Below are 13,645 nucleotides of genomic sequence, written 5' to 3'. Positions count from 1 at the left end.
TCTGGTTTGTGTTAAGCTGATCTGTGGTTGCTAGGTAAAGGGTAACGGGACCCCTGACCGTTACGTCCAGTCGCGAACGACTCTGGAGTTGTGGCGCTCATCTCGCTTTATTGGCCGAGGGAACCGGCGTACAGCTTCCAGGTCATGTGGCCAGCATGACTAAGCCGCTTCTGGCGAGCCAGAGCAGCACATGGAAATGCCATTTACCTTCCCGCCAGAGCGGTACCTATTTATCTACTTGCACTTTGATGTGCTTTTGAACTGCTAGGTTGGCAGGAGCAGGGACTGAGCAATGGGAGCTCACCCCGTCACAAGGATTCGAAACACCAACCTTCTGAACGGCAAGCCCTAGACTCTGTGGTTTAACCCACAGTGCCACCCGTGTCCCTGTGGTTGCTAGATGCCGTCAAAAAGGCGGTATTGCTTCTCGCAGGGGAGCAGCAAAAAAACCAAACATGTGCAATAAATGAACAGAGTGTTTTCTGCGATTCCTGATCCCCCACCCACCAGTCCTTTTTATTAAAGATGTGATAAAGCAGCAGGAAAATGCTCTGTTTTATTTATTTATTTATAATCATTATGTAGTTTATTTTTAAAAATCTCAGTTGAATGTACTGAGCAAATTCAGGATGTTGTGCTTTCTTGAGAAAAAAGAAAAACAATTTCCACTGTTTACCTTAACAATCCTTCAGTAACTTCCGGTTAATGCATCAATCAATGTACTGAGTCACTCCAGCCATTGTGAGATCTCACACTTCAAATATCAAATTATATAAAACGAAACATGTGATTGAATATTATTGTGACATTTTAAGGTCCAGTAATTAATGGATAAGCTCTCCATACATACGCTATCAGCACATCCATCTTTCCTCCTTCTATAACATATTAATTTAGTAAGAAGAAGAAAAAGAAAGTTATATACCAGATTTCCATATGCCATTGCTTTTTATCTGGTCTACCAGGAGATTTCCAGTTATCTGCTGTTACTAGTTTCTTTGCTATTAATAACACCATTGTTTAGTTCTAGGTCTCTGTCATTAACAGCTCCTTTTAGGCAGCCAAGGAGAATTTGCTTTGGATTTAAAGCTATATCACATCCAGTTATGTCATTTGTTTTATTTAACATCTCCTGCTGAAAGGGCTTGATTTGTGTACGATGACAAAATATATGAATGCAACTGAATTCCAATATATCTCACATTTATCCTGTTGGAGATTGCAATTTTTTTCACCAATACTGTATTTTATAATCATTTATATCATTTTAATTGGTATTATGTTTTAACATTTTAATAAATTCAAATCCATTCATCTCTAGGAATTACAGCACCTATGTCCTGTTTAGTCTCAGAATTGGGAAACTTTTGAGTTATATCAAGAAATATTCTGTACTAGGGATTCTATCCTGTAAGCTTTCTATTTCCAAAGATTGCAAGTTTAAGTTCATCCATTCTGTTTTTATAACTTTTATCTTATATAAGTCAAAAAAACAAAAATCAGATATAGAACTTTCAGACTGAAGTAAGGTGATGGCCACATCATCTGCATAAAGATTTTTCCCCCCACATTGACCCAAGATTATACCCTTGATATGCATATTAGTTCTAACTGCTGTACTGAGGGGTTTTGTGTGGATAATGATGAGGGGACAACCTTGCCTAGCTCCTTGGCTTAATGTAACTGGATCAGAGATATTTCCATTTACTAATATCTTTGTACACAGGGCATTATAAATACTTCCGACTCAGTTTACGAAGCTTACCTAAGTACCAAAAGCTTGTAATATATTCCCACGGAATTGACATTCAATTCTGTCAAAAGCCTTTTCGGCATATAAACACAGACTAGTGTTTTTTTCTTATTTCATTGTAAATTTTCTATAATATTTATCAATTGTTTGATATTAATTCACATATTACATCCTGCTATAAAACCAGTTCGGTCTCCTCAATATATTTTACATAATAATTCCCATATTTGCTGCTATTAAAGTGCACCATAATTTGAAGCAATGATTAAGATAAGCTGTATATATGAAGAAGATAAGAATGGGTCTTTTTCAGTTTTAGGATGAGCGTGGTACAGGCTTCACTTCATAATTTATGTTGTGTTTTTATATCAGTATATTGAAAACAAGCATTCTTAGTGGGTTTAGAATGCTGTATATTCCCCCCCCCCTTAAACTGTTCTTTCTACCCTACAGTAAAAATATGTGACAAGTGACTCAGTGTATAAAGTGTTTTCTATTTTGTAGTACCGATTAATTAATCTCTGACTAGTTTTCTGTCACTAATCCCAGCAAAAATTAGTACTGTGTATACTGACAATATTTACTTGTGCAGCATACTGGAGGGGGGGGATGACCAGACGTTTTAATTCATCCCTCTGCCTGCCCCTCCACTAAGAGTCTTATAAAGATGTTTCATGATAAATACTAAAAAGGCCTTTCAATGACAAAAGCCATGGTGCCACATAAAGCAAACAGGTTTCACTGAGGCACCAAACATGAGATTGTTTTTATTGTTAAATCATTTTGAGTTGTTTTATAGGAAATTCGTAACTAGAATAAAATAAAATTATAAAATGTGCATATGATAAATAAAATTCTATCTTCTGCTTTATTAGTAGCTTTTGATTTAGAGTGTAAGCTATCTATTGCCTTAGGGTCTACAGCCCAACCCTGAGCTCCTGTGGGATGGACAGTACCTCCACAACAGTTAGCCAGTTGCTACCTGTCCTTCAAGGATTAAGAACTCACTCCAAGAGCCCCACCCCCTTCAGACTCAGGAAGTGGAGCCTTGCAGCTGTGTATAGGTGAAGTCCACTAGTCCCATTTGAGGGCAGAGGGTGGTATATGGTTGATCAGGCAGGGAATCTGACCACTGGTGTGGTGTCAGGGACTAGGCAGAGGAGGAATGGTGGAGACTGCCTCCCCAGCCTGAACCTTCCAGAGAAGAAGACAGTTCAGAATTACAGCAGGGGTTTGATGGAGGTCACAGCTCAGAGGAAGATGCGAAGTTGGGAAATAATGGGAGAGGAGGAGGCAGAGCTGGAGCAGCTGGCTGACACGTTATCACTAGAAAGTATCTGAAGAAGTGTGCATGCACACGAAAGCTCATACCAAGAACTAACTTAGTTGGTCTTTAAGGTGCTACTGGAAGGAATTTTTTTTATTTTGACTATGGCAGACCAACACAGCTACCTATCTGTAACGTTATCACTAGAAAGCATTCCAGATCCACCATCTTCCAGAACCCGGCGAGCCTTAAAAGTAGGAGAGCTAAGAGCTTGAAGACAGATGGCCCTAAGCGGCAACCATAGGAGTGTGGGTGCTGTTGACGAATGAGGAAGTGGGAGAGAAGGGGGGGTGGCGTTTTGCTTGGGACAATGCCACTATTCCACTATTACTTCCACTATTACTTCAACAATGGGGAGCTTGTGGCTCTCCAGGTGTTGATCTCCAACTCCCATCACCCAGCATGAGATGATGTGGCTTGTAGTCTGTTATGTACTGAGTTAAATAAGATCCAAAAGGCAGCAGTCTGATTGGTCCTAGAAAATAGGATTCAGAATGCAGCAGTCTGATTGGTCCTAGAACAATAGGATTCAGAATGCAGCAGTCTGATTGGTCCTAGAACAATAGGATCCAGAATGCAGCAGTCTGATTGGTCCACAGGAGCCACCCAATCCAGCTCCAGGTGGAAGTGAATCCACAACCTGATTGGCCTACAGGAGAATCCTGGAATTAGCCAATCACGTGGGGGCCATTGTGTAAATAATGTATATAAAGCAGACATTCTGGGGAAACTTCCATTCCTCACTACTATGAGCTGAATAAAGAGCATGAAATCCACACTCGACTCCGAGTATATTTCATTGCCCATGGCATTTTATGTAGAAAGGAGGGGTATAATAAATAAAGCTGGAGATATTTCTCCAGACAGTGGAAGGCAATTTCAAGGAGAGATTTGTGCTTGAGGGCATGTTCACACATCCCCGCTCGCACCTAGAAATGTCTAAGGATTCCGATTTAAACAGAAACAGGCTGGAAATTACGTTGGTTTTTTTCCATATCCGGGACAGAAATCAATCCAGCAAATACAACCGGCATTTTTATATCAGTATATTGAAAACAAGCATTCTTCCAGAATGCAGCAGTCTGATTTGTCCACAGGAGCCACCCAATCCAGCTTCAGGTGGAAGTGAATCCACAACCTGATTGGCCTATAGGAGAATCCCGGAATTAACCAATCACGTGGGGCCCATTGTGTAAATAATGTATATAAGGCAGACATTCTGGGGGAACTTCCATTTCTCCTCACCACTATGAGCTGAATAAAGAGCATGAAATGCACTCTTGACTCCGAGTATATTTCATAGTCCATCAACATCTGGAGAACTTTGGGTTCCCCTTTGTCGATATAATCCTTCCCTTGGAGACCAGAGTGCAAAAGCCCCAACACTTTCGCTACACGCAAATGCCTGCCATCTGATGCCCTTCTGCAGCTATCTCCAAGCCTTTCCTCCTGACCTTGCATCACCCTACAGGATCAATGATTGCTCATCTCTCTCCCCCTCTTAATAACACAAGACTCATTCACAGCCCTCAAAGCCCAGCGCTTCACAGAAATCTATGCCCGCACAACAGATCAATGTCAGGCTGGGGATGCAGGCAGAATACAAAGCAGAGACCGTGGCGATGAAGCCGAGGAAATGTTTCTGAAGGTTCACCTCCGCTCCAGATCTCAAAAAGACGTGATGGGGTGTGGGAAAAGAAAACACACACCAATTACTGTGCATCTGCAGTTCCCTTTGCATCAGACAGAAGGGTGATTGCAAGGCATGGTTTTTACAAGCGCCAGCAGTCACTGGCTTGAAGAGATATGTACAATTTCTATGAGGAGCAGGTGGTAGAATGCAGCTGCTGCATAATCACACGCATCCTCCCCAAAAGGAGCTCATCAATAGTCAATGGGGTGAAGTTAAACATGGGGTGAGGAAGAACCCGCAATGATAAATGGCATCACAGATGAAAAGAAGCATAAATGCTGGAAGTGGGAACGTCACTAGCAATCAAGCCAAAAACCTGCTCCAAAAATTCTACCTCGTATATGCTTTTTTAAAAATGAAAAAAAATCAGCGTTAAAGAAATAGGTCGTTCCAGAGTTACGTGTTTCATTTTCAGAGAGCTGGAAGAGACCCTGAGGATCATCCAGCCCACCCCTTTGCGATGCAGAAATATGCAGCTGTCCCATGCGGGGATCGAACCTGCAACCTTGGCGTTATCAGCACCATGATCTAACCAACTGAGCTATCCAGGCTGAGCTTATTTGTTGGGAATGGCAAGTGGGGAGAGTGTGGGGCACTCACTCCTGCTTAGGGGCTTCTAAGAGGTATCTGGCCACCCACTGTGACAACAGAAGAATTCTGTATTCATTTAAATTTTACTCAGAGTAGACCCATTGGAGTTATTTGATTTATTTAACCAACTGGATGTGCCAACAACCCTTTAAGCTCCCAGGATTCCTTGAAGAAAGTCATGTGCTTTAAATGTGCATCGAATGTGCTTTTAATGTATGGTGTTTGTGTGACTCTATTTGTTCCGCACGGTTCACATAAACCTCTGGCATATCTAAGTGGCAGAATCATGCCTTTTCATGAGGAAGGGTCCCAGTTCTATCCTTCTCCGGTTTAAGGGGTCAGGTGGCAGGTGATGGGGAAAGACTCTCAGCTCAGGCCTGGGGTAAAGGTAAAGGGACCCCTGACCATTAGGTCCAGCCGTGGACGACTCTGGCGTTGCGGCGCTCATCTCACTTTATTGGCCAAGGGAGCTGGCATACAGCTTCCGGGTCATGTGGCCAGCAGGACGAAGCCGCTTCTGGCAAACCAGAGCAGCTCACAGAAACGCCATTTACCTTCCCGCCGGAACGGTGCCTATTTATCTACTTGCATGTTGTGCTTTCAAACTGCTAGGTTGGCAGGAGCAGGGACTGAGCAATGGGAGCTCACCCTGTCGCGGGGATTTGAACCGCCAACCTTCTGATCAGCAAGTCCTAGGCTCTGTGGTTTAACCCACAGCGCCACCCATGTCCCTTCAGGCCTGGGGAGCTGTTGCTAAACAATCCTGGAACAGATAGACACAACATTCTGGCTTGGCTTCATATTCCTTTATCAAGATTGGAGGATGGAATGGGATCAATGCTTATCCAGTTAAAATTCTCTTTCCTCTGGGGGGGAGGGGGGGGAATCTTGTAATGCTAACTCCATGCATTACAAAAGTCAGAATTATCCATCTGCAAAGCACATTGCTGCATTTTGTAAAAGAGGCTCTAATCAAAGAGCAAAAGGATCGTTCCTGAATGCCCCCAACCCAAAGAGCGTGCTTTGCAAAGGGAATAATGCAAGGGTACTTTGCTTACTGCTTGACCCAAGAGAAACCAGATAATTGGTTGAGTTCAATACACAAGCAGACTCTGTGGACGTCTGCAATTGGATGCTGTATTTGCATCCTGAAGTCTATTGTGGCTTTGGTACACCATGCAAACGTCTTCAATTGCTCGTGTTATGCGGCTGCAATACTGGAAAACTGTGCTGCCGCTGCCGCCACCAGTTTGCAGCGATGCACTTTGCTTTGCACCGACAGCTTGAGACTCAAACACTTAAGGTTCTTTCTAGATCATGCAAGCAAACCCCATGTGCAACTTCCCCAAGGTGTGCAAAGTGGAAATGGTTTCTTCCTAAGGCTTGGTGTGGCCAAGTCACTAGAAGCAATGGATACTGACAGTCCCAGTAACTGGAAAGAAAGGACTCAGCTGCATCAATAATAATAATAATAATTTTTTAAAAGTGTTTTAAATGCATTATAGCACTGTGACACCAGATGGCGCTGTGGAGTTCCACCTTTCGGTAACATGATTTTCCCCTTACAAGGTTTATGATGCGCTTTCCCAAAATGTTTTTTTGATGTGTCTCGATCCAGCCAAAGTCTCCACAATGCAATACAAGGAACTAGAGTGATCTCAAATGGCAGTTATTTCTACCTAAATGCACTTCAGATTGCAACCTAACTAGCAGAGTAGGACTGAATACTAGCTTGCATGAACAGAGTGGATAAGAACGGTCAGATCTGGATTTGACTGGCAAAAGAGAGAAAGAGAGAGCATTGGTTTTTTAAAAGTGCTCATATTGCTTTGGGAGTAGTACTGTGCCCTGTCAACCTCCACATTTGTGAACCCACAACTTAAACTCACAAACCGCCTCCTGCACCCCCCCTTTAACTTTGCTTTGTTGCTTTGAAATTCTCACTGCACAGGAAAGGGAGACAGGAAGTATTTCACTGCTTGGGATCAACAATTGCAAGTAGTTTCTGAACTCTGCTTCAATAAGATCCATCGCTTCTGCATCCCATCATCTCTTTGGGCGGTTTCGTGTGTGTGTGTGTGTGTGTGTGTGTGTGTGTGTGTGTGTGTGTGTTTGCCGTAAGGCAGACAGCACTCTACACTGGCACGGGACAGTTAAGAGAAATGTTGCAAGTTTAATGTTGCACATTCATATGCATCTCACACAAAAGTAAGTATCTGAAAACGGTCAAGGTGTACATTTTGTTTCTATCGGTAAAAACTAAAACAATGCATACATTTAAATCAAGGGTATTCTGATGCAAGAACAAAACTACAATTATATAGATTTCAATAATAATAATAATAATAATTAGGTATTGCCCATAAACTGTGCTTAATTTATCCTGAAGATTTGGATCCCGATTCTTACCGATCAGCTACTCTGATGAACTGTGCTTCTGCATTTAGGTAAAGGTAAAGGTACCCCTGCCCGAACGGGCCAGTCTTGACAGACTCTGGGGTTTGTGCGCCCATCTCACATCTATTGGCCGGGGGCCAGCGCTGTCCGGAGACACTTCCGGGTCACGTGGCCAGCGTGACAAAGCTGCATCTGGCGAGCCAGCGCAGCACACGGAACGCCGTTTACCTTCCCGCTGGTAAGCGGTCCCTATTTATCTACTTGCACCCGGGGGTGCTTTCGAACTGCTAGGTTGGCAGGCGCTGGGACCGAGCAGCGGGAGCGCACCCCGCCGCGGGGATTCGAACCGCCGACCTTTCGATCGGCAAGCCCTAGGCGCTGAGGCTTTAAACCACAGCGCCACCCGCGTCCCGCTTCTGCATTTAGCAAGTCTAAAAAGGGGCTCCTTTGACTGGATGGAGGGTTGACCCCATGCTCATGCACCCATTTCACTGCCATGCTTAGGAACAGGCACGCTGCATAAGGGACTTCGGGGATGAACGCTCTTGCAGAGCCGGCCAGTTACTGACTGAGGACAAGGGCAGGGAACCTTTCCGGCTCCAGTGATCTCTTCCCAGACCTGCAAGCCAGTTTGAGAAGCTTTAAGCCAGGCCCTTCTCAATCGCTGGCCACAGGGCTAGCAAAGCTGTTTTCTGCAGGGATTGTGTCCCCCACAGAGAACTTGCCAATCCAGCCAGGTCTCTGCCTGCCCCACACCTGATCTCAAACGCAGCATCAGGTGTGCAGGGCAGGTGGGCATGGTTTGGGGGAAACGTCCTTGCAGGCTGGAATGCATGGGCTGCAGGTTCCCCACCTCTGACACGGAAGCAGCACCCCAAATCCCACCCCCTGCTGCAATCACCCTACACATCAGACAGGGCTATGGGGCTCATAGGCTGTTTGCTGGATCGTGGGGCGCCTCCCCAGTGGCCCGGTGCACCCTTCTTGTGGCTGCACAGGGGCACATGCCTGCAAATACATGTGACATTTCCTGGGATGACTATGTCTAACCTCCCAGCGAGCAAATCAGAATGAACGCTCCCTTTCTTCCCTGGAAAGCCTGTCCAAACAAATCCGAGATTAATGCTAAATAAACACGTTGTCTGGAAGCGACCCCAGGCAAGTGGCAACTCATCACACATGGCGTGCAGGAGCTATGGAGCACCTGTGTGTAGCAACACCCCCCAAGCAAGGTGAGATTGGTGCGTACGAGGTGCCCGTTTTTGGCTGTGCACACACATTTTATTCTAGACTCAATGGAGATCAAGTACTTGTTTTCTTCTTCCACACGCAATCTAGAACTACTGCATATTTTTCCTGATCTCTGGACAGCGTTTTTGGAGAAACAGGTTTCAACATGTAAAGCTCGTGGCAGATTGTGTCTGCATTACCATGCAAGTGTGTCCATTTAAAAAATGATGAAATCCTATGCAGGCAGTCCCTTCAGTGTGTTGGTGTGTCTATCCAAGCCTGCCCAGTGATATGTGAGAGCCATATACTGAGATCGTAAGCACCACTTCCTTCTTCATTCACCTGGGGCAGGTTCAGGGATGGAAAGGCATGGATACCCTACGCAGAGGGTTTTCAGTTGGTTCTCAAGTAAACACACTCATCATTGTGGATGGCAGGATCCAGAATCAATCTGCATTGAAAGGAGCCTGTTGAGGACGAGTGGGAACAATTCTGGATTCAGAAACAAGTTAAGTTTTGTGCTGCAAGCGAGTGTGTGTTCAGCCTTTGCACAGAAATGCCCACCTCTGTGTGCATCCACTGGCAAATGAATAATTGGGCCTTTTGCCTCGGAAATTAAGGAGCTGCAGAATGGATTTCAGACAAAGCCCCTCTCTCAATAAAAAAAAAAAAATGGGATCCAGCCCTGGTTCTGGAATTCCCACTGGTGGATTTGGCAAAGAAAGAAAACACAGAGGTCTGAAGACAGACAACACAAGCCACCTCCTTATAATTGCGGCATCCATCAATCGGTGCATCACATTCTCACACAACCATGTGAACATTGTGGAGGGTGGGGAGCTGCTGAAAGGTTTTGCATCTTCCCAACTACCGATGGAGGAGTTCTTTGCTCATTTTGGATCCACTGCTATTCTTGGCACATATCCAAGTTAGATCACAGCCTACAGGTACTTGGAAGTTTAAAGGCTGGGGTCGGGGATCTACAGCTCTCCCAAGGGTGATCTGTTGGCCCACCTGCTTCAACTCATTGTCGTCCCTCAACCCCTTTCCAAGCCTGCAGTTGCAGCAAACGATGTTTTGTCTCGAGAATAGAAAATAAAACCCCAGGTTTGCGGGGTTTTTTAAAAAAAGAATAGATGAGTAATATGCAGTGCTAGACCAATGACATCATCTGCATAATTTCAAACAAATCTTGCAATCGCCCCGTAGTCCTTTGAAATAAAAAGGTGGTAAGGAAAACAAAAACATGAGTTTTGGTTGATCAGTCCCTAAAACCTGCCTCTATTTGTTCCTAAGCAGGGCAGCCAACTTGAATAAAATACTGGTGGGGGGGTAATCTCTGCCCTGCATAATCAATCACATGACATGGTGCATACAAAGCATTTGAATGGCAATGCCCACCAAATTTGGGGCCCCCTCAAATATTTTATTGGGGGGCCAAAGCCCCCTCGGCCCCTAGGAGTTGGCTCCTACGTCCCGAAGTAAGACGAATGCTTACTTTATGACAACAGTGTATCTGGCTTTTGGGACCCTCTACCGGCTGTGTCACAGAATCATAGAATTGCAAGGGTTGGAAGGGAACCCAGGGGTCATCTAGTCCAACCCCGACAATGCAGGAACCCTAGCTAAAGCATCCCCAAAAGATGGCCATGCACCGAAGGAGCTTGCTTCACTTACTGGTCCCTGATGCTTAAAGGAGGTCATTTTTGCCTGTGCTGGTTTTTCCTGGGCCCTGGTTCCCAAGGTTGGGATTGATTTCAGCATTGGGGGGGGGGGCTTAATTGGTGTTCCACTGAGTCCTGACCCGATGTACTGCACATTCAGGTCCCGCTTCTTTCAGATGATTCTCCTTTCCTCATGGGAGGTGTAGAGGACGCACCAGTCTAGAAGCTAGACAAAATCTTTGCAGTCTCTGCTCCCAGAGAGGGAACTCCTGACTCTCTACTCAGATCCAACGAACTCCATCTATTAGCTAAACCATACAAATGGCACCATCCACAACACCCTCCATGTTCTGAGTGCACAAGCCAAGCTTTGCCAGAAGTTTTTCTGTGTGCAGCTTTATACCTCAACTTGTTAAAACAAAGCTTCCATCCCTCATGGGCTTATACTGGGAATTCTGCATTTGTGTCCCTCCAAGTATTGTTGGATTGCCATCCCATCATCTCTGATCATTGACTGTGGCTGCTTGGGCTGAGCAGAGGTGTGGCTCAGCAAAAACACATAGGCTATGCTCAGTTTAGAAAACGGAAGGACCACACTTGGAGGAGGCTGAGAAATTAAAAAGGAAGACTTGAGCAGGGTCTATCATGGCCAGACCAGCTTTTATGCCCAGTATCTCCGACTATCCTACACTATAGTGCTGACCTTCTAGATACTGTCTTCCCCCTTCCATGGCTTCTACCAAACATTCCCGTCGGAACCACTCATTCTTTCCATTCTTTGCCAAGCAGCCTCTTCCAAACGTCGTCTCAGCGCCTGCCATCGTATAAGCAAATTGGAGCTGAGCCAAATGTTCCCCAGCAAGCATTATTTTTGGCGTGGAAAAAGGGGATGGGAGGGTTTTGAAGAGAAAAACTGTACCCTCAATGCATACTTCTTGCATGACAACTTGCTGCTGTTTACAGACCCTCTTCCACGGGCCAACCAATCAGATTTGGCTACATGATGGCATCGCCAAAGACAAAGAAAGCCTCGTTTGGAAGCGGGGATTCTCAGGGAATGTACGCAGACCCCCAGGCCTTGCAATCTGGTCCTCAAAACTCAATGCCCTGGCCGGAACGCATCCTTTCAACCCTAAAAACGTCTCTTGCTGGTGTGGACAAGGACTGTGTGCTGTGGGTGTCTAGAAATTCAGCCTACTGGACAAATGTAACGTTTGCCTCCCATTGCCCCCACCCTCCAATTTTGCCTCTGGCCCTGCTCAACAGTCGCATGCGGCCCTCGGGAGGTTGCCGAGAGCAGAATGAGGCCCCGGGAGCGGAAAAGGTTCATCAGCCCTGGCCTACTTCCCTGAGGGGCCGGATCCGAGTGCCAATCCTGCTCTGACTTTTCCAATGGCGTGGCTGTCGTTTTGAGAGATATTTTGGGGAAGGGAAGAGTGCAAGTACAACTGTGACTAGTAAAAATCGTCAGAAGTCCAGTTCATAACAGGAACCTGGCAGTCCTTCATGTTTGGGACGCCAGGGAGGGTTGGCCTAACCCTCTGAGCCTTCGGAGGAGACAACCGCCATGCCGGGACCTCAGAGGCTCTTCCCCTTAGGATTCCAGGAGAGTGTGCCACCGGCACACCTGCTGAGCCTTGCATTCCTTCATCTCCTGCCAGTGGCTCAGCTCTTCCTCCCCGCTACTGTTCTGCCCCATGGAGAGCCAGCCGATCATCTCCTTGCGCTTGATGCTGCGGCGGTTGTAGACGGAGATCATCAGCGTGACGTCCGACAGCTGGAACAAGGCAACCTGGAAGACGAAAGTCTCTTTGTAGACGGGATTCGGCTGCCCCCGGCGGAGGGACGTCTTGCAGCGGGACATCTCCTGGCCGACGGAGTTGAGGAGGCAGAGCTTTCCGTAAGTGTCTGCAGGACAAAAATGGACATGCAAAGAAAGGGGGAAGGGACAGGTTATTGCAGGGGTCAGCAACCTTTTTCCAAAAAAAAAAATATCAATTTTTTTAATTGCTTTTCCACATTTATAACAAATATAACATAAAAAACACACAAAAGAAAACACATTACAGTACTAAAAAGAAAAAGAAATAAAAATATAAACACATATTACTTGTTAAACCCAATTTATCTTTCATTGTTAACTGATGTCCTCGAATCCCCCCTAACTGAATTTCAATGTATCACCTTGTAACAGCTCTCCAAAATCATCTTTCTAGTAAAATTAACTCCTTCAATTTACTATTTACCTTCTTCAGCAGAGGGCGGTCCACCGTCCCTCAGACCTTGTGGGGGGCCGGACTATAGTTTGAAAAAAAAAATACGAACGAATTCCTATGCCCCACAAATAACCCCGAGATACGTTTTAAACAAAAGCACGCATTCTACTCATGTAAAAACACGCTGATTCCCGGACTGTCCGCGGGCCGGATTTAGAAGGTAATCCGGCCCCCGGGCCTTAGGTTGCCTATCCCGGGTTATTGGTTCTAAATATGTAATTTATAGAATCTTAAGAGCTGGAAGGGACCCAAGGGTCATCTATTCCAACCCCCCCACAATGCAGGTATGATATGATAATATATGATATGATGATATGGTGGTGGACTTGGAGGTTTTTAAGCAGAGGTTGGATGGCCATCTGTCATGGATGCTTTGGCTGAGATTCCGGAATTGAAGGGGGTGGGGCTAGATGACCCTTCGGACCCTCTATTCTATTCTATTCTATTCTATTCTATTCTATTCTATTCTATTCGTCTAGTCTAGTCTAGTCTAGTCTAGTCTAGTCTAGTCTAATGGGGGAAAATGTAAGCGCTACGTCAGTGGCTTATCTCTGCTTTGAAGCCACCCCTGAGGGCTGTTTTGGAGATGAACAGTCAGTTTTTAACCAGGAAGAATTGCCACAATACTACTACTAATAATAACAATAAATAATTTTTTTTTATTTATACCCCGCCCTTCCCAGTTCAAAAACCGGGCTCAGGGCGGCTAACAAC

At 45.3% G+C, this 13,645-nt stretch overlaps 1 protein-coding gene across 5 annotated transcripts in view; it reads right to left on the bottom strand.

Moving 5' to 3' along the window:
- Window positions 1-10,753: 10,753 nt before the first annotated feature.
- The window catches only part of SYT16 (synaptotagmin 16), a 111,823-nt gene continuing 108,931 nt past the window's right edge, over window positions 10,754-13,645 (bottom strand). For all 5 annotated transcript variants that reach the window (XM_081192637.1, XM_081192638.1, XM_081192640.1 and 2 more), the window contains one exon: window positions 10,754-12,563. In XM_081192637.1, coding sequence (XP_081048763.1) covers window positions 12,250-12,563 — 314 coding nt within the window. In that variant the 3' untranslated portion in view covers window positions 10,754-12,249. The remainder of the gene's footprint in view (window positions 12,564-13,645) is intronic.

The sequence above is a fragment of the Podarcis bocagei genome, assembly GCF_964188305.1.
Source record: "Podarcis bocagei genome assembly, chromosome: 1".
Taxonomy (NCBI): domain Eukaryota; kingdom Metazoa; phylum Chordata; class Lepidosauria; order Squamata; family Lacertidae; genus Podarcis; species Podarcis bocagei.
This window is presented reverse-complemented; position numbering and strand designations above follow the sequence as displayed.